The 27,346-nt window shown below is 53.3% G+C and overlaps 1 protein-coding gene across 1 annotated transcript; it reads right to left on the bottom strand.

Annotated features, from left to right (window-relative positions):
* On the bottom strand, positions 1-27,343 carry Il4r (interleukin 4 receptor). The gene is made up of 10 exons (XM_036191597.1): positions 27,274-27,343; positions 12,988-13,074; positions 11,166-11,304; positions 9,387-9,538; positions 8,493-8,644; positions 7,015-7,171; positions 5,567-5,666; positions 3,222-3,300; positions 2,728-2,777; positions 1-2,405 (listed from the first exon to the last, which is right to left on the bottom strand). The coding sequence occupies exons 2-10, from the start codon at positions 13,055-13,057 to the stop codon at positions 890-892; spliced, it is 2,415 nt and encodes an 804-aa protein (XP_036047490.1). The 5' UTR covers positions 13,058-13,074; positions 27,274-27,343; the 3' UTR covers positions 1-889.
* Between the last annotated feature and the right edge of the window lie 3 nt (positions 27,344-27,346).

Below are 27,346 nucleotides of genomic sequence, written 5' to 3'. Positions count from 1 at the left end.
TGACAAGACAGAGTCTTTATTGATGTAAAGCTCCATGTGGCCTGGCCTGCCCTCCTCACAAACGCATGAGCAGTCTCAAAGGTGGAGACAGACAGACGCTGCTCAGCCTGGCCCCATGTTTCCAGGACGCAGTCAGACTGAGGCCTGTTGTATGCGATCCCTACCCCACGGCCACCAACCACAAACAGCCTCACCCCCTTGTGGTCTCGCCTTGACTGATAGCAGTGGTGTCCACTGGGACCCACCACTGGGCAGTTGCATCTGTTTTGGGAGATCTCCGCTTCCACATCCCAGGAGCCCTGGCTGCAGGTCAAGTGTGGGCAGTGACCTTGGCTACTTGAGAAATGTCTTGTAACCTTGTTGCTTTGAATTAGCTGCAGCAGCAGATTCTGCCTCCAGCCTCAACCTATAGCAGCTGTTCAATGAACGGCCACCATGGGGCCAATTACTGGCCTGAACCAACAATTTCCACCCATTTTTAGGGCCTCCCAAGTCACTGCCAGGCAGCTGTGTCTAGGCTCAGCTTCCAGCTTGAGCTATGCCGGAACTGCTGTGAGCCTTGGGCAACAGATCTATTTGGTGGGGGAAAGAATGGGCCTGAGCAGGTAGGGCAGCAACAGCTGGGAGAGCAGAGGGCTTAGGACCCTTAGCACTGCTGTGAGACACAGCATACTGAGCCCTCAAGTCCCTCGTGAGAGGACAGCCCCGGCCAGTGGTGGGGAGGCAGCCAGGTTCCAAGCCCCAGGGTCAGGCCAAGTTTACATCTTCAGTTCACCATTCTCTGGATTCCCGGGAAGCCTGCCAGGAATGTCTCCCAGAAGGCACATCCCTGGCTTGGATGAACCCTGGCCTCAGTGCAGACCTCAGCAACACCACCACCCTCACTCACCTAAGAAACTGCCATGCCCAGGGTGCCTGTAGACACCTTGGTGGTCTGGCTGGAAAAAGGAGCATGACCAGGGGTCTTGCCCTCCACTGACAAGTTTGAAGGTGTCCTGGGTGCTGAGGTGAGGCTGGAGTCTGGTGGCATCTCCCCAGGACAGGATTCTAAGGCCCCCGAGAGGCTCCCTGGGGATGGTGACCTGTCCCCACAACAGCAGCCACAGCAGGGGCTAGCAACCACGTGGGTCTGGCCACCTTCCTCCTGGCTGTGGTGCTGCTTGAGGTGGCCACAGAGGTGGCAGGTGAGGGATGAGTACACAATGCCAAGGCCCAAGTCATCCCCACAGGGCTCGGGCACTTGATCTGCAGGAGGGGCCTTCAGCCTGTCACCTCCTTTGAGTCCCAGCTCCAGACCAAGGCCTTCCGGGGTGCTGCTGGGTGGGACTGAGTTCAGAGGGTTAGATGGCAACTCCATGTCCAGTCCGAAGGTGAATAAGGGCATGGAATTAGGAGACTGGTGAGGAACAGGGTTCTGGAATGGCTTGTAGCCTCCGTGCCCACTGTCAGTCCCTGGTCCTGCTGTGTCTGCACAGACCTCACTGCTGCCGAGCAGGCTAGAGAAAGCCTTGTAACCGGCATCGCCATTGGGCCCGAAGCAAGGTGCCCGGGAGTCCTGGGAGGCACCCTGCTTCACTGCCTGCACAAACTCCCGGTAGCCACTAGTAGGGGCTGGGCTAGGGCTAGCTGCCCCGTGCTGCAGGACACTCAGGTGAAGGATCTGTTCCCAGCTGTCCCCTTGGTGCATAGGTGGGCTTGAAGAATGGGGGCCAGCTGGGCATGGCGGGTCTCCTTCTTCCAGGTGGCCAGCCTGCTGCTGTTCTGAGGTCAGCTCCCCAGGATGTGGGGACTGGCTACAGAAGTCACTAAAACTACGGTAGGCAGGATTGTCTGTGACGACAAGCGCCACCTGTGTGCAGGCCGGGTGAGTTGCACTGTGGGTTAGGCTGCCCGAAGGAGGGCCCAGGGGTGAAGACTGCCCTGTGGCCTGGCAAGTGGCCTCCTTGGACCCCATGGGGAAGCAGTCGCAGGCCACAGAAGCTTGCTCACTTTCTGAAGGCAGAGGGGAGCGCGACTCCTCCAGGCTGGACTGGCCAATGACCCCATCCTCAGCCTCCAGCAAGTCTGAAAACAGGTTCTCAGTGAGCCGGGCCATGATGTCTGCCTGCCCCTCCTGGAAGGCACCTGTACTGTTCTCAGGGAACACGCTCAAGTCCCCCTTGACCGTCTTCTCTTCTTCCTCCTCAGTCTCTACCGGGGCCTCAAACAGCCCCATACAGCGTATCACACTGATATCGACATTCTCTGGCCAGAGGACTGTCCTGCTGACCTCCACAGGACGCCAGGCTGCCTTCTCAGGACTCTGGAGAGGCCCAGTTTTGGCAGCCTTCGGGGACTCTGCCTCACTCTTCACACCATGCTCCAGCAAGCAGGGCAGCAGCTTGGTCAGACAAGTCTTCCAGTGTCTGCAGAAATAAAACTTAGGGTTCAGTTTCGCCACACTCGATAAAGCCCTATTCATGGAATAGAACCTGCATGGGGTCACCCTGCATTGATATTGGGGTGTTAGGGACTTCTGACTTTATAATCAATACCCGGTCTGTTTTCGCTGCAGAATGGGGACTCGACCACCCACAATCACCTCCTGCCTCCCTGAGAAAGAAGGGAGCTGTGTGGAGGAGGGCAGAGAGGGACAGAGAGGGAGAATGACCCCACTATCAGCCAAGTAACTACCACACTTCCCAAATCCACAAAAGCGACAACCCAAGTTCAAGTTCAGATACATACGGGCACTTAGTTGACTCCCGGCTTCGGGTCTGCTTTTCCCACAAGGGCACCTAAAACAGATAGTCAATGAGAGAGTGGGGTGCTGTCGGCCAGCCCAACCCAGCTACAGAAGGCTCGATGTCTTCACAGACAGCAACTGTACCTGGACAGCTGAGGTCCACACAGACCCCACAGAGCTCTGGGAGCTTTCATCCACCCTCCCCACCCCCAAATGAAAGAAAGTGCACTGGGGATGGCAAATGGTTTCAGACACTCTGCCCCCCCCCCCCCCCATCCCATCCTTGACTCTGACCTGGGCCTAGTACTCGGTGTGACCAGCACAACACGGCAGAAATAATATTGGGCCCACATGGATAAGGGTTTCACAACTGTCCACTGTGTGGTGTTTTGGCACCCACGCACTACCCTCCTTGGCTCTGGAGTCCCAGTGGTGTGCTCCTTGCCCCCACCCTACCCGTGGCTGGGTGTCACACTACGGAACACCTGCATCTTACCTGTGAGTCCTGAAGGATGATGGCCACCAGGGGGCTGCATGCTGGGGTGGGAATTTGGTCCCACCACGCTTTCTTAATCCTGAGGGTGGAAAGGAAGTGGGTCAGTCTCTGAATGAACAGTGACCAAGGTGCTCTTGCAAGCATCCTGGCAAGCACTCCTCCCCGGGCACGGAGGCCACACTGACTCCACTTTGGATATGGAACAACAATCTTGGTCCTAATCTGCTGAGGATGATTTCTTCTATCACCGTGGCCATTCTAAATGGGGAGAGGGGCCCAGGGCAAGTGTGCTGGCAGAGCTGCTTTGCAGACTCACACTATGGTAGTCTCTGAGGAAGCTGCCTCTGTACCAGCAAAGGCTCAGGCTACACAGCAAGGATCCTGCTCCCCCAACAGTCGCTTCTTAGGAGCAGCAGGAGCATTCCGCCATGCTGGCTTTAACAAGCCCAAAAGGCTAGGAGCCATGGAGAAGCAGGTTCTCCCTCTCTTCCTGGACTGCCTGGCTCCAGTGGATCTCTCTCCACCATCTTCCCACATTATTTGCTGAGCACCTACTATGCATCCATCACTGTGCCAGGCCAGGGCCACAGGGATCAAGGCAGACAGAGAGCCAGGCAAAGCCCCTGTGGGTTGCCTTGAAGAGAAGCAAGAAGTATACGCAGACATGGTCACAAGGTACTCGTTCACCATGAGCAAAGACCACAGCCAGGCATGGTGACTGGGTATCGACCCAGCCACTCAAGAGGAGTCTGGGCAGGAAGTCAGAGTTCAAGGCCTTCTTGGGCTAAAGTGAGTTCGAGGCCAGCCTGGACAACTTCTCAAGACCTTGTCTTGAGGCCAAAACTAGGTAGAAAGCCAGGGTGGAGATCAGGAATAGAGTGGGATGTGTGAGGCCCTGGGTTCCAAACCACTTAAAAAATAAAAATGAAACAGTGTAGAGGTGTAGAGAGGAAAGTGAGAAAGAGAAGCCAGGCTGGGAGTATCAGGAATAGCCCTGGAAAGGTCAAGGGACAGAACTTTCAGGGTGGGGACATGACCAAGAACATGTCATGTGCCTTTGAGAGCTACAGGCCACTGGGTGCAGTGCAGTAGACTATTATTCTAAGGTGTGTTACTTTTGTTTCTGTGCATTTGTTTAACTGTGTGAAACTGTGTTACTGTGCCTGTCTAAAACACCTGGTAGTCTGATAAAGAACTGGCCAATAGCAAGGTAGGAGAAAGGATAGGTGGGGCTGGCAGCCAGAGAGAATACACAGAGGAAGAAATCTGGGAAGGGAGAGCTAGAAGTAGCCAGAGAAGGAGGAGGGCTCCAGGGGCCAGCCACCCAGCTACACAGCAAGCCACAGAGTAAGAAACAAAGGTATACAGGAATAGAAAAGGAAAAGCCCAGAGGCAAAAGGGAGTCGGGATAATTAAGTTAAAGAAAGCTGGCAAGACACTAACTCAAGCTAAGGCTGGGCATTCATAATTAAGTATAAGCCTCTACACATGATTTATTTGGGAGTTGGGTGGCAGGTCCCCCCGAAAAGAGCAAAAGCCTCCAACAATAGTGCAGGGTCATGGGGTGGGGGGAAGGGAAGAGCCACAAGGCAGAGAGAAACTGAGGCTCAGAGCAGCAGTGCCTAGTTCAGGGTGACCTGGGCATGAAAGGCAAGCCACAGAGAGGACTTGGCATTTCCCGAAGACTCAGACAAGCGTGGGCAGTTCCCTGGTACCAATCCTCAGTTACTCTAATCTCATTTCACAAAGAACATGGCCCTAGGCCTAAGATTCCAAGGTAGAACTCACCAGAAATAGATCTTCCCCATCTACCAGCCCTGCCCAGGCTTCCCTAGAGATTTTCGTCTCAAAGTCATTCTGAGCCTACAAAGCTCAGGTTCTGGACAGCTCGCCAGCCACCAACCAGCAAGCACAATCACTAGGCCTCACCACATCCTACTACCTTTGCACCATCTGCTCAAATTCCTCTGCTCCCACCACAGGCCCAATGCCTGGGCCGTACCAAGAGTACTGAGAGGGACCACAGACAGCTGCATTCCTTTACGTCAAAGAAAGATTCCCTCCCCAGCCCCAGCCAGTTCCTTCCCTCCAGAGCACCCACCATCACTACCCCCACTTCCCTGGTTCTCTCCACCTGAGCACAGTCATTGTGGAAAACGCCCAGCCACTGGCTGACCTGCCCTGAGCGGCAGACTTCGGACCGGGGACCCTGCCATCCTTGTCTCTGGCAGCACAGTGGTCATCCCGTGACTGTGTATCACGGCAGCCGGGACAGATAAGCAGGGTACCCACACCTGGCACACCAGAAGGGCCAGCTTGAGGCAGCAGCCAAAGCAGAAACTCACTTGATGATGCTGACGTAGCACAAAAGGCAGCAGAGCAGGATGCAGGCGCAGGAGATGCCGACCCCCAGTGGGAGGCGCTGCTCCAGGGGCAGGGGGAAGTCTGCAAGGGAAGGACAGCCATGAGCTGGAAGCCCGCCCCGGGCCATGTGCAGTCTGCCTCCGCTCACTTGGGGTTCCCCTGGGACCCTTGGTTACCTGGCTGCCGACAGCCCTCCCACCTGTCCCTCAACTCTCCCTCTTACACACCCATGTCCTCACTGTCCCCATCCAAGTCCAGATCACAACAGCTTGAAGCCGTTGCTCTTGTCTTCCCAAAGCTCAGAGGTCAAGTACACTGACCAGTGGAAGGGTTTGAGTTCAAAGCCTGTCTCTATCAAGTCCTTGCTGAGCAGCCGGGGGGTGTGGGTGGGGTAGGGTGGGGGGGGGGGGGGGGCATGGGCGGGCAAGTTGGTTATTCCTTTGGGTGTTCTTATCTGTCCAGTGGGCTTAGAAACATCCTTTTCTCACAGGCTGTGAAGGCCACGGGATTTAAAAGGTCACACATTCAGCGTGAGCACAGGCGTCTCTGTTCACTGACTCTGAGAAGATGTCTCTGGCACCGTCTCCCACCATCTCCTCCACCCTCCACTCTGCCTCCCTCCCTTCCTTCCTGGCACGTGCCATCATCTGGCTCTACCTGGTTTCTTTGCTTCTGTTTTTGGTTTTTCATCAATTTTTAATCTTTTGTTCATGACGTGTGCGGGAGTGTGTGAGCCATGGCACACGTGTGTTAGTCCTGGCCTTTCACATTGTTTGCGATGGGTCTGTTTTCACCACTGTCTACACAGGCTAGCTCCCGAGATCTCCTGTCTCCTAATTCCCATCAGGATACACACATGTGTTACTGCGCCAGGCTTTTACATGGGTTCTGGGGATTCGGGCTCAGGTCCTCTCACTCACGTGGCACGGAGCCATCTCCTGTACCCCGTGTTTCTGTCTGTGACACACGTCAGCTCTGCAGCTCCCAGATTCCGGTGTGCTTGCTACACTGCTGGAGCCCCAAGCTCCTTCAGTAACAGCTTGTCAACGTTTGCTTGAAAAATGTGTGCCATCTATTGTGTCCATTCTGTACAAGCTCTCCCGCCCCCTCAGCGGTACCACTGAGTCACCTTCCCCAGCCCCGACTGTGCAGCTACCCTGTGCTGGATACAGGGACTCAGACTTGTCTGTGGCACTCAGTCGGACTGCTTCACAATGGACTAAACAGTGACCACCATGGAATTGTGGGCCTATTTGTTTCCGCAGCCCCTGACCACTATACCACATCCACGGGGGGGGGGGGGGGGGGGGGGATGTACAGTTAGAGGCATTCCAGGACTGGAAACCCTGAGGGTCAGGAGGAGGGAATTCATGACAAGAGCACACACATGGCTGTAGAGACCCTCGCAGCCCAGGGCACGGATACTCACGGTTGTACATCATGATGCTAGGACTCCACTCACTCCACGTGCTACTGAAGCTCTGGGCCAAGACCCGCACCCGTGCCCTGTAGTGCACCCCCGACTTCAGGGTCATGGTTGGGAGGAGCAGCCGCGGTTCCATGTAGGTCACATTGTGGATTATGAACTGTCAGTAGAGAAGGACGGATGAGTGGACAGCCGGCAGGGACGTGTGCTGGTTCCCAGCCTGGCTGCTGTCCTGAATGATCCCTCCAAGCTGGGCATGTGATCGTTCCCACATCCCCTCCACCACAGAATGAAATAGAGGCTGCCAGCCCTCCCCTGGCTCCTCCCAAGATTAGCGGTGATACCAGCCATTATCCGGACAAATGGGTTAAACTGAGTTTGAACACACTGTAAACTAAGGCTAAACCGTACGACCTTGAGAGTAAGTGACCTCGGCACTTTCTGGAGTCATCCCACCGCTGGGAATGCTGGGAAGGACATGGGTGGCAGGCAATAACCCCCACCTGCTTCTGAAGCAGGGACCTAGGCAGCCCCTGCAGACACCTACCTTTGTCTACCTGATGACACCTTCTTGTGTAGGAAATGTTTTGGATTGTTTATTTGCTGTTGTTGTTTGAAAGGTCTATGTAGCCCAGGCTAGTCTAGAACTCCCCACCCCCTCCTCAGTCTCCTGAGAGCTGTGGTTAGAGGCACCATACCCAGCTCAACTCTATTTTTAGACATTAATGTGTGTTCGGCAAGGAGCTGTGATGTCACCCATGCACACAAGACAGGTCACCATGAATGACACACAAAAGCAAACGTGACCACGAGTATGCCCAGCCTGAAGTGACCACTCTGCCACCAATAACCTCATTTGTCCCCTTCCGGGAAGCAGGTGTGGCTCAAAGCCCTTCACTAACAGAGTTACGAGGGTAGGGATAGGTCTGTCCTCTTCCTGATACTATGGTCTGGATCCAGAATGTTTCCTGGGGTCCTGTGGTAGAGGCTTGGTCCCTAGAGTGGAGCTACTGTGAGTTGGTGGGATCTAGCGTGAGGAAGGTGGGTCACAGGGCATGTTCTTAGGAGTCATTAGGGCAGTGGGTGCATGCTTGTGTGCGCCTCTGCCTCCGGGCCACCGTGAGGGGAGTGGCTTTGCTCCACTCTGGCCATAGTGCTTGCTTCAACTAGCCCGGAGTGATGGGGCCACGTGACCACAGACTGATCTCTAGGAAATCATGCACTTAAATAAACCTTGCCTTGTAAAGTTGATTATCTCAGTACTTTATCTTAGTGATAGAAAACTGGCCAACACAGGTGCACACTGAAAATGGAGGACCAGGAAGGGGAAAGATGTGCCCGGGGCAGAGCCTGGCAAGGAGTGAGCTCTCTAGTTCACTGTCCTACCCCATACCACCTCCCAAGCTCCCGACTCCAAAGATGGAGGCTTCCTTCCCAGGCCCATCCCTAGGCAACAGCAGGGACCCATGGCACCCACTTACTTCCTCAGGGTTGTCCACTCTGGAGATGTTGACCATGTAGATGAGTTCCTTGTACAAGGTGTTCTTCGATGGGTACGGGTTGCTCCATGTCAGCAGCCATGCATTGGAGACATTGGTGTGGACTGTGAGGTTGTCTGGAGCCAGGGGCTTCACTGGGGAGAAAGGGTGCCTGCATGAGGGGCCTGAGCCCCGAAATCTATTTTGTTTTAATGTCCCGACTAACAACTTCATCTCTTCTTCTTTCGTAGGGGAGGCTGGCCCCCAGCTCCTGACCTTCCTTCCTGACTCCTGAGTGCTGAGATTACAGGGGCCAGTTCCGTCACTTCTTACGTCACCATATCTGTGAAACCACGGCTGTCATGTGTATGCTCAAGTCAATGCGAAAATGACTTTAAATTCATTCATGGGCCAATTCTAATAACTTGTGGGTCCCCGGTGGTCTGGGCAGCCGTTCTAACCACAGATAGAAAACCCTGGGATCTTGGGGAGATGTGCTCTTCAATTCTGGCCCTGGTACTGAGAAGCTGTGTGACCTCAGGCAGGCTGCCTGCCTTCTCTGATCTACAAGATGAGGGCACTCAACCTCTTTTGCAAGTTGAGGTTCCCATAAGTCACATCACCAGGTCACCCAGCAGCAAATTTTTGCTTTGGATTCCTGTTTCAACTACACCTGCATGGAGACGTACAGCTCAGCGGCAGAGCATTTGCCTAGCACCTGTGAAGTCCTGGGCTCTGTCCTCAGTGATATAAATAAACCTACGTGGGAAGAAGCTCATGCTAAGGATTGCTGCAGACCTTCCATGGTCAAGGTTATATGACAGACCAGCAGCTGACCTCCTGCCAGTGTGCACCCACCCCCCTGCACATGGCACCCAGCCAGCCAGCCTTACTTACCATTGCTACTGGGCCTGAAGGAGCCATACCACAGCAATTGCCCCTTAGTCTTTAGGAGCAGCTTGTAGGTGTCTGTCTGGACTGGTTCATCTGTGGACATGTGGCACACACACATGGTGCTGGCGCTGTTCTCTGGGATGCATGTGTGGTTTCTGCAGGCACAGGCTGAATTAGGGAACTTCCCATGATCACCAGCTTCCCAACCACTTGACAGGAAGACCTAAGCAGCCAGGACCGGGCTGGCACCTGACTTGGGGTTAGCATCTTGCTGGCCACAGCCCTGTCCCACCTCATTCTGGACACTCCCATGTTGCTCTGGCTACAGACCTCAATCCCAGGACTTAGCTTGAGAGCATTAAGAAATTCAAGGTGTCCCAGCATCCCTCAGTTTACAGTGGACTGTGATAAGGCCCAGCACACCTCCCACAGGCTCCTGTCCTGTACACACCAGTATAATTCTGCCAATGGGCCACCTACATCTCATGGGCCAGGGGCCAAAACTCATTTTCTGTAAAAGGCCAGACAGGAAATTGAAGGCTTTTGAAGACAATATAGTTGCTGTCCCCACAACAAACTGCTGATTCAGCCCCAAAGGAGACACAGACAAGATACAAATTAATGAGGTGTTGCATGCTAATAAAACTTTATTCGTAAAAACAGTAGTCTGCCTGATGTGGTAGCTAGCATATGCCTTTAATTCCAGCACAGGCAGAGGTAGGCAGATCTTGGTGAGTCTGAGCCCAGGTTGGCCTACATAGTGAGTTCCAGGATAGCCAGGGCTACACAGAGAGATCCTGTCTCAAAAATCAAACAAACAAAACCAAAAATATAAGTAGTGGACAACTGACCTGAGGTCCATCATTTGCCAGTGTCTGGTCTGAGCCAGTGGACAAAAGCACAGTTCACTTGTTTTAAGGCAACAGGAGGGTGGAGGGTCCCCCAGGAGGCATTAGGGCTGTGTCTGTGTCTTTGGAGTACTAGGTCTATGGTCTTGGTTTTGTCCTAGGTACAATGTTCACAGGGCACCTGGGTGCTAGGGAATGGTCCAGAACAAGCCTGGGCACCATGCTTGTATGACCTGCCATCTACCCTCATGACAAACTCCACGAAGTCCTGCCCCATGGCTAAGTGTGCTCAGGGATCACCAGTCAAAATTCCATGGTTCTCTCTGCCTAACATGTGGATCCAGGGGATTCAGCTCAAGCCTTGGGATTCAGCTCGAGTCTTTATCAACTGAGCCATCCTGCCAACCGCATCTGTGATTCTTTTTGAGACAAGATCTAGCTCTAGACCTTGCTAACATTCAGGTGCAAAAGAAGTTGGAGAAGTGCTTGTCTAGTTGAATATTCCAGCCACATGATCCAGTGACAGTAGGTCCAGAGTCCCTCAGTGTCCTCTGTACCCTATGGGTGGGGGTGAGGTGCAGGCAACCAAACTCAGGGTCATCCGTCAGAAAGTACTCTACCACTGAGCTACATCCTCAGCCCTTTCCCTTGTTTAATTTTGTGACAGGATCTCACTAAGTTGCCCAGGTGGGCCTTGAACTTGTGACCCTCCTACCTCAGCTTCCCAAGTTGCTTGGTTATAGGTCTGTACCACCAAGCTCCAAGCTCGGCTAAATTGTAGTATCACACAGGATACCTCATCCCAGACCTGGCTCCACCTCAGACACCACCCAATACATTGCCACAAGCCACACAGCACAATGTATCCTGGTGCCTGCCTAGAGCAGCAAAGGCCTGCACAGACCTCTGGGCATGGTCCCCCTACTCTCCTTACTCAGAGAACTCGAAGTCCAGCCAGTACAACAGGTGGAGCTGAGATCTGCAGTCGACAGCGCCATCCAGTGGCCACTCACAAGTGGAATTGCGGATGTAGTCAGAGAAGCAGGTGGGCTCACCCAGGAGCTTAATGCTCCCTGCAAAGACAAGATGGCCTGAGTAGTGGGATCATGGCCAGGGTCTTCTACCACCAAGGTAAGAGGGAGGCCAGGGCAAACAGGACCAAGAACTCATGCCTGCATGCATGCACGCGTGTCTGTCTGTCTGTCTGTCTGTCTCTGTCTCTCTCTCTCTCTCTCTCTCACACACACACACACACACACACACACACACACACACACACACACACGCGCCGCGCGCGCGTTCCACCTCAGTAGCACCCACCCTAAAGCATACTGCCCACTCCCCACATCTCCTCCCCTTACCCCCTTATCCACTGAGGCAAGAGGATGACCCTGCTCTGTACTGCTCAGGCTCTTGTCCTTTGGTGTCTAAGAGGCTTAGTCAACAGAAGAGACTGAAGCAGGGCAGGAGGAGGGGACAGGCACTTTTATGTCAGCTCCCTGCCAATAATTGAGAGACCAGGGGGCTGTGGTACAGCCAGTGATCATGGGGGTTTGCTAACTCCGGGGTGCTCTGATTGCTATCTGGGAGCCTCAGGAGCTTTCTGACCCAGGCCCTGCATGGCCACGTTCCAGACAAAGTCACAATGTACATGCCAGTAGGTGTGGCCTGCCGTGTAGTAAGTGCTCACACAGCAAACAAAACTCTGACCTCCTGACCCCGCTCCTCCTCCCACAGCTGCCCTGGCCTTGCCCGTCACACAGAACAGTCTGCCCTTGTCTGGGCTTGGGGCAGAATTTGTGAGTCCATTTGTTTTTTTTCCTTTTCTTTCTTTCTTTTCTTTTTTCTTTTTTTTAAAGATTTATTTATTTATTATGTATACAGTGTTATGCCTGCAGGCCAGAAGAGGGCACCAGATCTCATTACAGATGGTTGTGAGCCACCCTGTGGTTGCTGGGAATTGAACTCAGGACCTCTGGAAGAGCAGGCAGTGCTCTTAACCTCTGAGCCATCTCTCCAGCCCCCAATTTTTTTTTTCTTACAGTGTCTCTATAGTTACCCCAGGCTGGCCTAAGCCTTATCACGTAGCCCAAGCTGGCCTGAAACTCAAAATCCTTCTGCCTCAGTCTCCCAAGTGCTGAGCTGACAGGTGTAAGCCACACCTGGCCACAGGGATGAGAAACTTGAAGTCAGTTCCCATCTGTCCTCATGGTGACCTTCTAGGTTGATCCAGAAACCTCTTTTCTTCCCGACCTCCACTCCACCCTGGTCTTCACTCGACTGCCACGTCCTCAGTTCAGATTCTCCCAGCTCCTCTGACTCAGCTGTAACATGTGTGTCATCCTCCACACACATGCCAGACAGGCTCTGCCCGGGGGCCTTACCAAAGACACATCTGCAGGCACCGGCATGCCCTCCCCTGCCTTCCTTCAAGTTGGACGCACTGTCCCTTGAGAGAACATCCTTGAGCACCCTGGTGTAAACTGCATTTCCCCCTCTCCACCCTGGCCCTCAAGCCCCCTGACTCGGTTCTGAGTTTTCCCACCATCTTTTGATGACCTTTGCCATATAACTCCAATTATTTTCTACACATTTCCAGGACAACCTCAATCTTCAATTTGAATTAGTGTCAATGCAAATAACTAGTCAGGACTTTTGTCATTGGCTGTCCCCTTCCGTGACCACACTGATGAACCTTAGGACCTTGGCATGCCATTAACGATTGATGAATAAATGATTGAGAGGTGGTGACTTACCAGAGCCAGCCACCCACAGCAAAATCAGACAGCTCACAGAGGACAGGAACTTGGGGCAAAGCCACCCCATTGGGGATGAAAAGGTGCCTGCAGGAGAAAAGAGTGGGTGAGTGCCGATCTGGGCTCTGCAGGGCTCAGTCACTTGTGACACGGCCTCTCTCCCCCATATCTCTGTGTCCTCTCCACACAGAGCCAGAGACAATGCCACTGGCATACATTCATGACTTTCTCAAGTTCAAATCCTGGCTCCCTCCCAAACCAGCCATGAACCAGAGCAAGCTGCACACAGTGCCTGAGCATCCCTATCTAGTAAGTGCCCATCTTAGGGGGTGCTGGCAGCTTCAAGAAACAGATAAAACCAGCAGGGCCCACCCACACTGCGGCTGGAACAGTCTGGAAGTGCTTCACCTGGCTCAGTGATAAAGACAACCCAGGCTGGGGTGGGGGTGGTCCCAGGGAGGGAAATGACATGAAGACCCCAGATCCGGGAGTGCTCAGGGGCTAGGGCAGCTTAGCGCTTGCCTGGCCACATGGCAGGCCCTGGGTTCCACCGCCAGCATGGTGGGGGCAGGGGGGGGGGGGGGGGAGGCTCAAAGCAGAAAGAAAGAAAGGAAATGGGGGGATGGGAGGAGGAAGAGGAGCGGAGAGATGGGGGGTAGGAAAGCTCTGCGAAGGGGAAGCTGTGTGCCTGTGCCATTTCCCTCTGGGCAGCAGTGGGTTGGTCCCAGTGTCCCCTCCTGCTTGGGTCTCTATCTCAGGTCATATCTAAATTTGCAGTCCCAGGCCCACTTTGGTCCTGAGCAGTTGTGAGCCCACAGCAGGGTTCTTCGGCTTCTGGGTTCTGACTCCTTCTGCTGCACGGACCTGGCAGGCTGGGCCTGGCAGAGTCACACACAGGAAGCAAGTCACAAGGTGGACGGACACCCAGTCAGTCACACACGCATCCAGTTCCAGCCACCAAAGAAAGGCTCATGGCATCAGTGACCTGCAGGACACTGTCCCCAGTGGTGCGGTGAGCTCTCAAGGCAGAGATGTGTCTGCACTGCCACCAAGTGTGAATTCCTAATGTCACTGTGCTCTATGAGCTTGCACATGCAGCACTCAGGGTGTGGGGGGCCTGCTGTGGCACCACCACAGCTACTACTAGGCACTCGATTTCTTCAGCTCCATTGCAACTCTGGGGCTGCCCTCTCACACCAGTCCTTCGTAACTGCCATTACATGTGACTGCAGCCCCACACCGAGGGACCTGGAGTTCCAGAGAGAAACAGACAACTTTAGGAAGGTGAACAACAGATGAGCTTAAGAGAGTGCTCCAAGGATGAAGGGACAGGGCAAGACACAGGAACCCAGCCTGGAGAGGACAAGATGCCAGCATCTGGCAGGCTGAAGCAGGAGGATTGTGACGTCAAGTCCAACCTGGGCTACACAGGCCTGGAACCCTCAAGGAGGCAGATCCAAAGCCAGAAGCCAGGTCCATCTGCGTCTGAGCTCCAAGTATGTTCCTCAGCTTGTAGGACTACAGCCTGAACCCAACAATGAAATAAAATCAGCCAAGAAAACTGACCCTCACACTTGTCAACTTCAAATGGGAACAGCCTGGCTTCGCTGTGGAAAGGCCAAGGGCTTCACAACTGGACAATGGCACAGCGGCTGTTCAGGAACAATGGTCTTCATGGCTCCTATTAACAGAGACTGAGACACGGGACAAGGGAGGTGACGGTGCCCACGTGAACCTGTGCATCTCTTGGAGGGGAACACGATGATGACCTGATGTCCTGGAGGACCTGGAAAGCTCTGCCCGCTGCAGCTGCAACACCACTCACTTAAGCAGCTAGTTGTTCCAGACTGTTTTCTTCTACCTCTCCCCAACTCCCACTCAAAACAGCCTTACCAAGGAGGTACTATCCATTCCCCCATTTTCAGATGAAGGAACAGGGAAGTTGAGTGACTTGCCTGAGGTTGCACAGCTGTAGAAGCCCTACAGGATTTGAATTTGCCTCTCATGGTGCTATCAGACACTTTCTAGAAGCCCAAAGTCCTTCTTCAAAGGGTCACTAAAGAGAGTGCAAGCCAAACCCTCTTTAGGCAAGGTACATACACTTAACATTTCATTCCACTTTGGGGGCTCCTGGAGCCCCAAGTGTAGACTCAGTAGCAAAGGCAACTCCTTAAAGTGGTGACATCCATCGAGGGTCTTTGATAGGCGGGGTTTTGAAAGCTCAATCTGGAACTGCAAGCTGTCTGGAGCTGTTGGCTGTTGATGTGGATGGGGCCAGAGTCGTTCCTAAATGAGGAACAAGTTCAGGGACCACTACTCCCCTCAACAACCCAGACCTGCCCAGCTCCACATGGGCCCCAGACCACAGGTGCCTCAGAGCAGCCTGCCTAACTAAGAGTCAAGTCCAGGTGCCTGAGACAGGAGAGTGACAGGGGACTCTTAGACACCACTGTAGAAATCGCATGTTAGGAATGGGTGCTCGGGCCATGAGGGTTGGAAGGGGGCCCAAGACTGCTGGTGAAGGAGCTGCATGTGGACTCCTGTGCTGCGCGGGGTCCTGGGTCTCCACTGTGGCCCATAGGCTTGTGTGAAAGTCACAAATTATGAGCAAGTGCCTAAGGAGATGGTGATGCTAGGAGCATCTCTAGGGACCAATGGGGCCAGTGCCTGGGCTGTGACTCTGTAGAGATGTGTAAGAAAGCAACCCAGGAAGGGGCTGAGGAGAGGGTTCAGTGGATAAAGTGCTTGCTGTACAATTAGAAGGACCTGAGTTCAGGACCCACGTAAGATCTAGCGGTGTGTCTGTAACCCTGGCTCTCGGGGTGAGGGGACAGCTACTCCCTGTAGCTCACTGGCCACAGTCTAGCTTAATGTGTGAGCTCCAGGCTGTTACTATTATTACAGACCCCATCTCAAAAGATGATGGGCTACAGGTACCTTTAATCCCAGCACTCGGAAGGCGGATCTCAGTGAGTTTGAGGCCAGCCTGGTCTACAGAGCAAGTTCCAGGACAACCAGGGCCACACAGAGAAACCCTGTCTCAAAAAACAAAAAAAAAAAAAAAACAACAACAAAAGTGCTGGAGAGATGGCTCAGCAGCTGAGAGCACAGAGAACCTGGGTCTGGTTCCCAGCATCCACATGGCGACTTACAACCTTCTGTGATTCCAGTTCCAAGGAACTCAGTGCCTGCCCTCTTTTGGCCTTCAAGGACACCAGCATGCATGAAGTACACAGACATATAGTCAGGCAAGATAACCATCCTCAGAAAATAAAATAAATAATAAATCATTAAAAGAAGATGAAAGTAAGAGAGGAAGACACTCGACATCAACCTTGGGCATATGTGCACACACGCATACACACACACACACACACACACACACACACACACACACACACACACACACACACACACACACACTCGAGTACGCAAGATCAACCCTGGGGGAACTGAGGGCTTCCTTGTTTCTCTGTTATTTTTAAAACTGCATTAAAGCTTCAATTATCTGAAAATAAAGTTTAAATTTGAGGAAGTAGAAAAAACAAACAAACTCCAAGTCCCTCGTGACATGACTTGGAAGACTCTACTCACCCTCCTGAGGCCCCACAAGCCTCCAGGGCCCTCTGAGCAGTAGCTACCAGCTTCCTTCTTATTGACAGCCCAGAAACACTCCTGCGAGCCATGTCTGGCCCTCCCCCTGTGCTGAGGGCTCTCCTGGCCCTGTTACCACTGAGCAATCACCCCAGCCTCAGCCTGGCACTAACCTCCACCCCAACAAGGGAGGGTAAGCAAAAACGTCTCTGTCCCCAGCACAGGGATGGTGGAGAGAGGGACCTGACTGGAGAAAGAAGGACGCTGAGGATGTGGCTTGGTGGAAAAGCTATGCCAAAGCCTACAGAGGGCCTTTAGTTCCATCCCCAGCCATGCAAGAGGGAAAAATGAAAACAAGAAAAGGACGAGAGGAAGCAATGAAGAGTTCAAGGCTTTAAAATACAGATCCTGCCAGCCATTCTGACACTTCTTTGAGAAAAATAGTCAAAGCATACAAATAGTCTACCAAAGAAGCTGGGACAGCAGAAAGATGTGGAACCCCCCTTAAGATGCTCCTGACTGAGAAATGGAACTGTAACCTGTGGCCAGACACAGTAGCGAATGCCATTAATCCCATTCTGGGAGGCAGAGGCAGGGAGATTCTAAGTTCAAGAGCAGCCAGCACTACACAGTGAGACTCTCAAGCCCTCCCTGAAAAAGAAAGGGAACTGGTCATTTAAATCATGTATGTGTCACCAGAGCTATTGTGAGTCTGTCTCCATAAGTGCTAGACATGAGAGGACTGGTCTGGGTCTCTATCATCACTCCTTTGTCCCTGGTCCCCAGAACACTGCCTGGCATATTCTGTAGTGTGTGTTCGGTAGCTGTGTGTTAGGGTGAGTGGTGAGAAATAGGCAAGAGCAAATCCAACAATCTGAACACAGACCTTGGACCACACCTCTGCCCAGATGGCTGTATGGGATGCTGACTACTCCCCTAGCTTACGTCTCAGACGCCCTGTGAGGCAGGTGCCATCAGCATCTCATTCCACAGGGAAGGACACTTAAAGCAGGAGTTGGTATGATTCCTGCCGTGGTCCCAGAGCCAGAATGAAACCCACAAAATGTGGGATTGACCACCTTGCTGCCTCTGGAAACACAGTGCAAATGTGGGGCAGATGGCAATATGATAAGCTGCACATGCAGAGGAAGCCAAGGTCAAGGGGCTGTGGTGCCTTCTGAAGTGACTGACCCAAGATTCCTGTCTAAGTAGGCCTGCGGCTTCCTCTCAACTTCAAGACGGCTGGGCTGGGCTGGCTGGGGGCCAAGGACACACTGCTCCCAGGCAGCAGCCACTGGGGTTCCCAGAAATGGTGGCCACGTCAGCAGCCCCACCTCAGACAGGGAGGCAGTGCAAGCCAGGGCTCCTATCTGTGCTGGCTCAGCCCAGGAGGGGCTGGCACAGCTGCTCCTGCTGTCACTGGAGTGAGAAGCAGCCAGTAAGCCCATAGATGCCACCTGCTCTCCTGTGTACCCTTTCTGGTCACGAGGACTTGAAAGCATCCACTATGTACCACCTCCTACAGTTATAAATATTGCTGTTCAACTCCTTTATTGCTCTTTCTTGGTACAGGGGATTGAACCCAAGGTCTGACACACGCTGGGCAAGCATGCTACATCTGAGCTAATGCCCAGCGCGTGTGTGTGTGTGTGTGTGTGTGTGTGTGTGTGTGTGTGTGTGTGTGTGTTTATTTTGAGACAGGGCCTTACTACATGACTGAGTCTGGCTTTGAAGTTCATTCTGTAGCCCAGACAGACTTTGAACTTGTAATCCTTGTCTCTACCTCTTGAGCGGCTGGAAGCACGCACCACCAGCTGGTCTCACTATTTGATTCTTTTAACAAGTACCAGAGTGAGGTGAGAAGGTACTGGAGAGTTTTAAGCAAATGTGAGATTTTAGGAATGACCCTGTGGCTGGTGGTATGCAGGACCTAGGAGTCAGGAGCAAAAGTGAGGCCAGGCAGCAGCCCACCACGCAGGTGCCAGCAAGAGGTCCCAGGGCTCCCACAAGGGCGGAAGGGACAATGCAGGAAGAAAGACTGAAGACCTCACCATCAAGAATTACTAACACAAAGGTCGGGTGTGGTGGCACACACCTTTAATCCCAGCATCAGAAGGCAAAAGCAGGCAGATCTCTGAGCCAAGAGTCAGCTTTCCAAGCTCCTGGTGAGGGTGAACAATTCCTAAGTCCAGTATACAGATTCAGAAAATTCTCAAGGAGGCCTGGAGGTAAGGAAGGTGACTAACCCAGCAGACCAGACACCAGTGAGGGCCTGGAGCTTCCTGCCTGCAGCTGAGCTCTTGGATGGAGCGAGTTGTGGTGTGATTGGCTATAACGGCAGGCCCAGGTGGCAGCACTGTCTACCAGGCCAGAGACTCCAGGACTGGCTGGGGGCAATAGGGAACCACTAAGGACTCTAAAGAAGGAAGAGAAGCAGGCCTGTTGGAGCTGGATAAAGAGCAGGGCCAATGACACCTGATGACTGGTGCAGAGGAGCGTGTGCTTGGGCACCCTGCCACGGAAGAGCCTACAGGAATAGCACGAACTGTGGACACCAGTCCAAGGAGCCACTGGCCCCAGGAGCAGAATGTTCTAGTGGCTTAGAGAGAGCCTGAGAGTCCTGAAGGGATGCACGCTAACAGCCCGGAGGCTGTGCAGTGAGTAGAACCTCCTCCAGAAGAGACAGGAGTGGCTCTCATGAGGACAGATTCACCAAATGCTAAGTGTCCTTGGGGAGGCCTTCAGGCAACTCCAACCAGGATCACTGAAGCCCATCTTATGGAAAATTCTGGAAGCCAAGAGAGCAACTAGGCCCAGCTCCTTCCAGCCTCCACTCAGGCTGACCGTCCCTGCCCAGCCCTTTCCTCAAGAACTCTGGTGGCAGCACCCAGCAGCTAGGCCTGACGCTGCATTTCTAACACCCTGTTAGGACATCGAAGTGGGTATGGGGGGCTTCCATGGTGATGCATGATGCCCCTTCCTCTGCTAGAATTTTCCATCTCTGGCCTACAGCAGGGCTCTGGGCCGTGGCCAGCGAGCTGTGATCAATTCCACTATGGTCATTACTTACTGCTCCAGAAACAGGATGCCTGGCTCCTGAACACTTGATTCAATTCTGTCTGCTTCCGGAGATCTGCAGAAGCCAGCACCATCACCCCTGCATGTCCCCCCATCCTCCCACCTCTCGGGGGCCCACTGAACTCTGACACCAACTGAGAAGACTGTCAATCCAGTATCAGCCCTATTTTAGAGATGGAGCAACCTGGGCCCAGAGAGATTCTGAACCTGCCTAAGGATGCACAGTTGGTGACTACTGTGGCTGGGATTTGAACTCTGACCGTGTCATTCTTGGTCCAGTGTCCAGCAGAGAGGTAGTGGTGGAACCAAAACTCAGGCCCTGCCATTGTTTTCATGGCCTTCAATAGAAAACTTGTCTAGTGGTGACTGGGACTTTATGCCCCTCCCTCACACCCACAGCAGGAGACACTGGACACAGGTAAATACCCAGTGTGCCAGACAGGTGTGGTGAGGGCAAGGGGCACTTGTCTGCATTTTTCCTGCTGTCTCAACCCTGTATTGTTCTGAGCCCTGGCACAGAGGGCCTCCCACATGGGCAAGGACCCTAGTGTGCCGAAGATATAGGTCAAGGCTCCGGGACAAAGTGCAACTCCACCCTGACCGCCCAAGACCTGCAGGCTGAGGTCAGAATTCAGTCTCCTCCTCTGGGAAGTAGGAACAGGTTTATGTGCCTTAGTGAGCAGCTTCGAGGAAGCAAAAATACTAACCATGGCCTGGGACAGGGTTTACGGAGAAGGGAGAAAGGCTTACTTCTATCCACTGAGAAAAGCCAGAGACTTTAAAAGTGATCATTACCATGACGGCAGGGAGAAGGCTCATAGGCACAAGCTTCCTGCCCACTGTGGAAGACAGGCTCAGAAGGACCAGATCTCCAATTCCATGCCACATAGCATGGGCAGAGGACAGGATGGACAGACATAGATCCCAGGACGAGAAGCCAGAACCAGGTCCTCAGGAGATATGGGACTGAATAGGCAGCAGAGGACCTGCTGTGGAGGGGCAGGCTACACTACTAGCCAGAGCTTTGTGTGTAGGGAGCTGACAGAAAGGCCATGAGGGGGTGCCCTGCAGCCAGCCATGAGGACGGCCCAAGTCAGAAGGTCAAGGCCAGCCTGATCTCCATCATGAGAGTTATCTCATAGAAATAGGCAAAGTGAAGCAAAGAAGATTGAGTCTCTAGCGTCAGTAGACGGTGGGTTCCTTAGGACCCTGAAGTGTTAGCTAGGTTCCCCAAGCATTCACACAGGTCCCTTATACTCCACAGTCACCCCACTGTGCCTGAGAACCGCAGCCCCCCTACTCTGACCTAAGGGCCTGCAGAGAACAGTAGTAGGCTCTCTGTATCTGTAAACAGAGCACTGCCTAGGCTGTGCCTGGCCCTTTGTCCAACAATAATGAAATAACTCCTAAATAACTAAATTAAGCTTGGGGTCCCCATGTGGCCACCATCATTAGTGGTGTTCAGTGGGTGGGACCTGACCTGGGAAGCTGGGAGACCCCAGCAAGAGGAAAAGAATGGCAGAAGGGGTCTCCAGGACCATTCCAGAGCTAGCACCATGGAGAGTCCACCCTGTCTGTCCCTGTGACCACTACCATGCCCCGATACTGGGCACCATGGTGATGGGAAGGGAGGTGGGTTGGAGATGCCTCCTCACCTGCTCATCAAGGTGTCAGAGAACTTCTAGAGCCCTCACCAGGCAGGTGAGGAGCTGAAGAGTTGTCTTTCAAGTCCACACCTCCCCTGCCACCCAGGTCAACAAGTGTGCCTTAGGCAGTCCCACTCGCTGGGTTACCTACGCTGTCTCCCTCACTTCCCACCCTCCTCCCCTGGCACTGCCCTCCTCACCATACCTCTACCACCGCAGACAAGCCTGCTTCTTACTCAGTCTACCTTTCCACTGTCTAACCATCCCTTTCCTTCCCATTCTCTGAGTTTTGCCAGTTCTGTGCCAATTCTCAACTGAAAGTCCCTCAAGGTCTATGCCTCATATCCACGAAAGAGGAGGCAGCCAGACTGGAGTCATAGACCATCTCACAACATTCATCCCGGCCAGGTGCTTTCCCACTGGGCCTTCGGGCCTTCGCCTCTGCCAGCCTTGCTGTCTGAAATACCAGCCAAGGAGCTTTGCGCTGGAGGATGAACGCATGTATGATAGGTCCGCGATGCCTGCTTTCTTCAGTATCGCATTTTCTTCCCTATGGTGCTAGGGACTGAATCCAGGCCCATAAGCACACATTCGAGGCAAGTGCTTTTCCACGCATGAAGCTACACCCCCACCGCAGACAGGCAGGGCAGGCCGCACCCCACTCTATGAACAGGAAAGCAATATGCTCAGGATCCCGGTTCCAGAGCAGACTGGAGTGCTGGTCCTCTAGCAGCAAGCGGGCATGAAGTCACCAGAGAAAAAGCAAGGGTGGCAGGCGTGGAGTGACTGCCAGGGGGAAGGGCACTTCAAATGTGGCAGGGAAGAGCTCAGGCTGCTCCACATGGAGAGAGGGAAGGTGACATCCAGAGCCTGCTGTGCCTGCTCAATGATGCACATCTGACTGACTACACCGCTTCAGAAGCCGGGCCGAGACCCACAGATGCTGAAGGAGAATGATGAGTTAGGGAGCCGAGCGCACAGAAAACAGCTGGTGTGGTTAGTGGGCTCACACTGACAGACATGTCTTCCAGGACTTCACTCTCAATAGAAAACATACACTTTAAAATACATAGGGTGACTTGCTATGTCCTCCAGGTTGGCCATGAATTCAGGATCTTCCTGCCTCAGCCGACCAAGTGCTGAGGTCACAGGTGTATGCGGTGAACTTCAAACACATCGATCACTGGGGTTGGGGAGGTAGCTCGGTGATTACAGTGTCTGCTGGGCAACCGTGAGGACAAGAGTTTGGATCCCCAGCACCCATGTAAAGGTGGGTATAGGAAGCCACCTGTACTCCCAACACTAGGAAAGCAGAGACAGGGTATCCCCAAGTCAAGCTGGCTAGCAAGACAAACACCATTAGCAAACTCTGGGGGATAAACTAGCTGTGCATACAAGGTGGAGAGCAATCCAGGAAGACGCCGGACTTCATGCACATGTACATTTGTACACATACACATACATCCTTTCAAACACATCAGAATGTCCAGAAAAAAAAATGGTCAGAAAAATCCCTTTTTAAAAAGACCAACAAATTCCCCACCATTGAGACAGAAGCCACATGATTCTACCACAGCAGCCTGAAGGACCAGATTTAGCATCCAGTGGCAGAGATAACAAAAAACGCCACCCATCAAAAAAACACTCCAAAAGCACACACCACTTCCAAATAGCTCCCTCAGCAGAAACAAGAAGAAACTAGCATCTCTCCAGCAGTGAGACAGAAGGACAGCACAGACTTATTTAGCCTGAAGTATACTGGAAAACAAGAAAGACTGGAAACAATTCAAACAACACATTTCAGGTGGGAAGAAACACCTGATGGAGAAAGATGGAGGTTCCCTCAGCCCAACCATTACAAACGCCAAGGGGGCTGCTGACTCTCATTAACTATGGCCATGGAGATAGGCCACGCTCCAGATACAAGGAGGTGATGACAGTCTCCCTCAGCTCCGACTGAAAAGGCTTTACAAAGGACTCCAACCAAGACAAATCCAAAGCCAGACTGCACTCAAAAGTCAGCAAAGGTAGAAGGAACACTTAGAATAATTGTAGCTGAACAGCCCGTACCCGAGGAACCTTGAGCTGGAGTGGAAGGATGGTCAGTACCTCCAAGGGAGCTGAACCAGGGCCAGGAACTTGAGGTTCCTGGAAAGCTGGTCTCAGTGGTCATCCGTGGTCATCCCCAGAGCAATGCGGTAGGATCTCCCAGAGGCAAGTGGACAGGAGATTACAACTCTGCTGGTTGGAAGGATATCCAGTCCACGGCCATGGCTGTGGCTCTCCTCCCTGGGTTTCACTTCCTCTTTTGAAAAGGCGGAACACCCCTCTGGCTGCCCTAGGAAACCTCAGGCCGCCTAAGTTCTCCAAAACGGACCAGTAAACGATGTTTCCCGGATCCAACCAAGACAATCTTGTTCTTATAAACTCTCCTCCTCCACTAGGGAGCTTGAACAGAGGTTAAGCATGTAGGCTTGTGGGTAGGACTGGTATCACAGTGTTCCCTGTCAGGGCTCTACACCAGCCTGTTTTCTTCCTTGGGGATAGGAGCTCAACCCAACATGCACTTATATACTTGCCCCCCCCCCCCGACCCTCCTCACACCTTCCTCACTCCCTAGGACTGTGGGGAAGGGGCTCATTTAACAATAATCTTCGGACTGATTGGGTGGAAGCCTGGCAGCATGAACAAGATTATTGGGCACAGCCAAGTAAAAAGCTGACCTCAGTTGCATGTGGTAAAGACGGGAGGCTTACTGTGTGACCCTAAATAAGTTACTGAGCTTTGTCACTTCACCCAGAAAACGTGAGTGTCTTACAGACCATTGCCTGCCAGGGCCTAAACAAACTAAGATAATATAGGTGTCTGGCTGGCTCCTCCCACTTCCCCTGACTTCTCCTCCTGCCCCTCCCTGCTCCCTCCATCCCATCCAGTCCTGCTGCTTCCTTGCTGTGGGCAAAACACAAGGAGACTATTCCGTGCCTAGAGCCTTTGCACCTGCTCTTTCCTATTTGGGGGTCTCAACTCCAAAGCCAACTCCTTAAAGTCACCTTCTCCTCAGGACTGTCAGCTTCCTGGGGACCTCTACTGCTGGGTCACTTGGGGTTTTGACCCTGGCCTTTTGGTTGACATCCAGCACGTATGAGTATTGACTTCCTTTTGGTAACACTTCTGGTGGCTGGAGGCTCTCAGTCCCAGAGCGGCGCCCCCCCCCTCATCTTCTCACCAACCCCATGAAACCCACTTCTTCCCTTCCCAATGCTCACACATCTAGGAGTCCCTCAGCTGGGGGCCCCACTTGAAGCTTTGCTGCCTCCACAAGGCTGTGGGCCCCAGAGGCAGCCTGAGTCAGTGGCAGCAGCACCTGGAACTGCCTGACATCAGTGCTTCTCAGAAAGACATGCTACACTCAAGAGACTGAACTGCACTCCTAGCCCACAGGCCACAGGAAGTCCTGTGTCACCACTCCAAGAGACTCCTGCTGACCTTTGTTTCTCCCATTTTTTTCTGCAGGACCCTGCCTGGCCCTGTCACTGGTGGTGCCTGTGAAACCCCAGGAGCTTAGACGCATCACCTCTAATGGTGTGTAGGAGATGCTACTCATGACCCAACAGGGTTGGCATCGCCCGCCAATCAGTTGCAAGTGTGGTGCCATAGAGGGGCCCTGATTACTCTTCAGAACAGTGGGGCAGGGTTGTGGATCTGGTGTGAGAGTCTGTTCCTCTCGGGGAGTCTAAACTACTACAAGGACTTTGTCAAACACCCCATGTTTGTCCTGATACAGCACCTGGCACACCTGGTCCCTCAGAGCAAAGAAGTACCAGGGGCAGCTTGGTAAAGCAATGTCCCCTAAGTGGGAGAAGACAATCAACTGCCTTGTCCTTCCATGAGCAATGGTTTAGAAACGCCATTTCATGACCATCCTCATCCCAGACACCTCCGACAAACGGGAGGTGGAGTGACTTTTCTGAGATTCCATGGATAGGAGCAGCAAGGGCAGATTTGAGGCTCAGGCCCCTGTCTTCAGTTCTACCCGCCGCCCCCTGCCTCCGGCTCAGAGAACCAGAATATTGGACTCCAAAGATGCCCGGATCCATGCTGGATATTCGACTGAGTCAGGTGAGTCTGTGCCCACCCAGGCAAGCCTCGTGCAGATATACCAGCCCAGAAGTGGAAATCCAGTCAGACGCAGCCAAACTGACCTCAGAGGTTCAACTGAGGAATATTCAAGAGTGTCCGGTCATGGCAGACACAGGCACAGTGCAGTGCCAGGTGGGGAGGAAAGGAGTCTCTGGCCCCTGCCTCTGTCACTCTCCGATGTGGGACCCCCAGCAAAGTCCCCACACACATAACTGGATGTCAGTATTCTCGCTTTGCCAAATGAATCCTTGTGGGTAACAATAAAGATCTGTTCACTTAATCCTTAGCACCTGCTGCACCCAGGTGCACTTCTGAATGGGGCATAAATGACCTCATCTACCTTCACCACACGGCTAGAGTGTCCTCAGAACTTCACCACAGAGACTGAGCTTGGAGCACGCAAGACACCAATCAAGCCTTTGCTAGGTCAGAAGCTCTGGCTTTCAACCTCCAAGCCTTACTTCCCAAGCAGACCTCCTGGGCCAAGGGGATCATGACAAGCTTCTTATTACATATACCAAGCGTGAATGTGTACCCCAGCTGGGTCCCCGCCTCAGGCCCCAAAGGCTGCAAAGTAGGGTGCAGTGTGGATGAGGACAAACATTCTCTTCATTTGTCCCCAAGGGTAACAGCAGGCCATTGTGCCTTCCTCAGGGACAGCCTCCCTGGCCACTCAGCCTTCCCCAGTCTGGAATGGTATTGCAGAAGACCCCAGCACTTCACAGCACAGCCCGATACCGCAAACCCTCGGATGATCACAACCTTGCCCAGTTACCAGTGTGTGGTCATTTGGACAACTCACTCGTGTTTCCCCACCCCTACCCTGAAGATCCAGGAGCAGGGCCAGGCCCAGGAATTGGCCTGTGACTTATCCAGGCCCTCCAGCAGGGCACCCAGGACCTCCGACAGCACTACCTTTCCATATATCTGGCTCTCCTAAGTTAGCTGGGTGGCATAGTGAGCTTTCCTACCTTCTAGCCTTTGCCCATGCTGTACCCACAGCTCTGCATGCCTTCTCTTGCCTCTGATTCTCAACCTGCCAAAGTGTTCTCCCACACCCCAAACTGGCTCAGGGATTGTAGTTCCCCAGTAAGAGGTGTCTTGCTCATTACACCCTAACCTTGTCTTGTGTGTTCTTTCCTCAGAGGGCAGAGCCTAGAACAGCTAGCAGAGTGCGGATGAACTGGAGAACAAATGGATGGCATACTGGTCACCTCCTATCTCTGTCTCAGTGTCCCCCAATGCGGTCATGACTCCCCTAGCTGATTCCTAAGAGGCCTTGCCAGGACTGTGGAACTCATGATTCTCTCTGGCCAGATATATCCCAAGCCTCAGTTTCTCCATCAGACTTTAGGATGGGAGAAATGTCTCAGCAAATACCCCTCGACTCCCCAAAAACCACCTTTGAGTGGGGAAGGCCACAGTGGGCCCCACACCTCCCAGAGGACTGGGGAAAGGCAGGGACCAGGAAAGCTGGTTCAGGGACAGGCTCTGAATCTCAGACTGGCTGGCTTATACAACGTCCAATTTGCCACAATAAATACTCAGGTTCCTGGGTTACTGAACCGGAACCTGGGAGGAGCTAGGCAGTCTCGGCTTCTAGAAGATCCTCTTAGCGTCCCGGTGGGGACTTCGGAGACTGCCTGGGTACCAGCGGGTGGGTGGTCCACCTGCTTTCCACCCGCGCCCGACGGCAGGAGACCCTGGCCAGGAAGGGAGCCCGGCAGCCCCACGCCCACCCGAGGATCCGCGCACTCTGGTCTCAGCCCTGCTCGGTTCCGCGGCCACCTCTGGCTGATCCCGAACCTTCCCCACCGCCCATTCCTACCTGTGCGCTCAGGCTCCACGCGCTGCGCTGCGCGGGGCTTTCCTGCGCGCTGGACCTCGCCCGGCTTCCTACG

This window comes from Onychomys torridus, chromosome 1 (assembly GCF_903995425.1).
Source record: "Onychomys torridus chromosome 1, mOncTor1.1, whole genome shotgun sequence".
In the NCBI taxonomy this organism is placed as follows: Eukaryota; Metazoa; Chordata; class Mammalia; order Rodentia; family Cricetidae; genus Onychomys; species Onychomys torridus.
This window is presented reverse-complemented; position numbering and strand designations above follow the sequence as displayed.

Bases quoted from the DNA above. Each gene is read 5' to 3' on its own strand.
- Il4r (XM_036191597.1), bottom strand. From the start codon at position 13,057: ATGGGGTGGCTTTGCCCCAAGTTCCTGTCCTCTGTGAGCTGTCTGATT. The intron at 11,305-12,987 runs GTAAGTCACCAC...TTGTCTTTGCAG, and splicing joins GCTGTGGGTGGCTGGCTCTG to GGAGCATTAAGCTCCTGGGT. The intron at 5,667-7,014 runs GTGAGTATCCGT...CTTCCCTTGCAG, and splicing joins TAGCATCATGATGTACAACC to ACTTCCCCCTGCCCCTGGAG.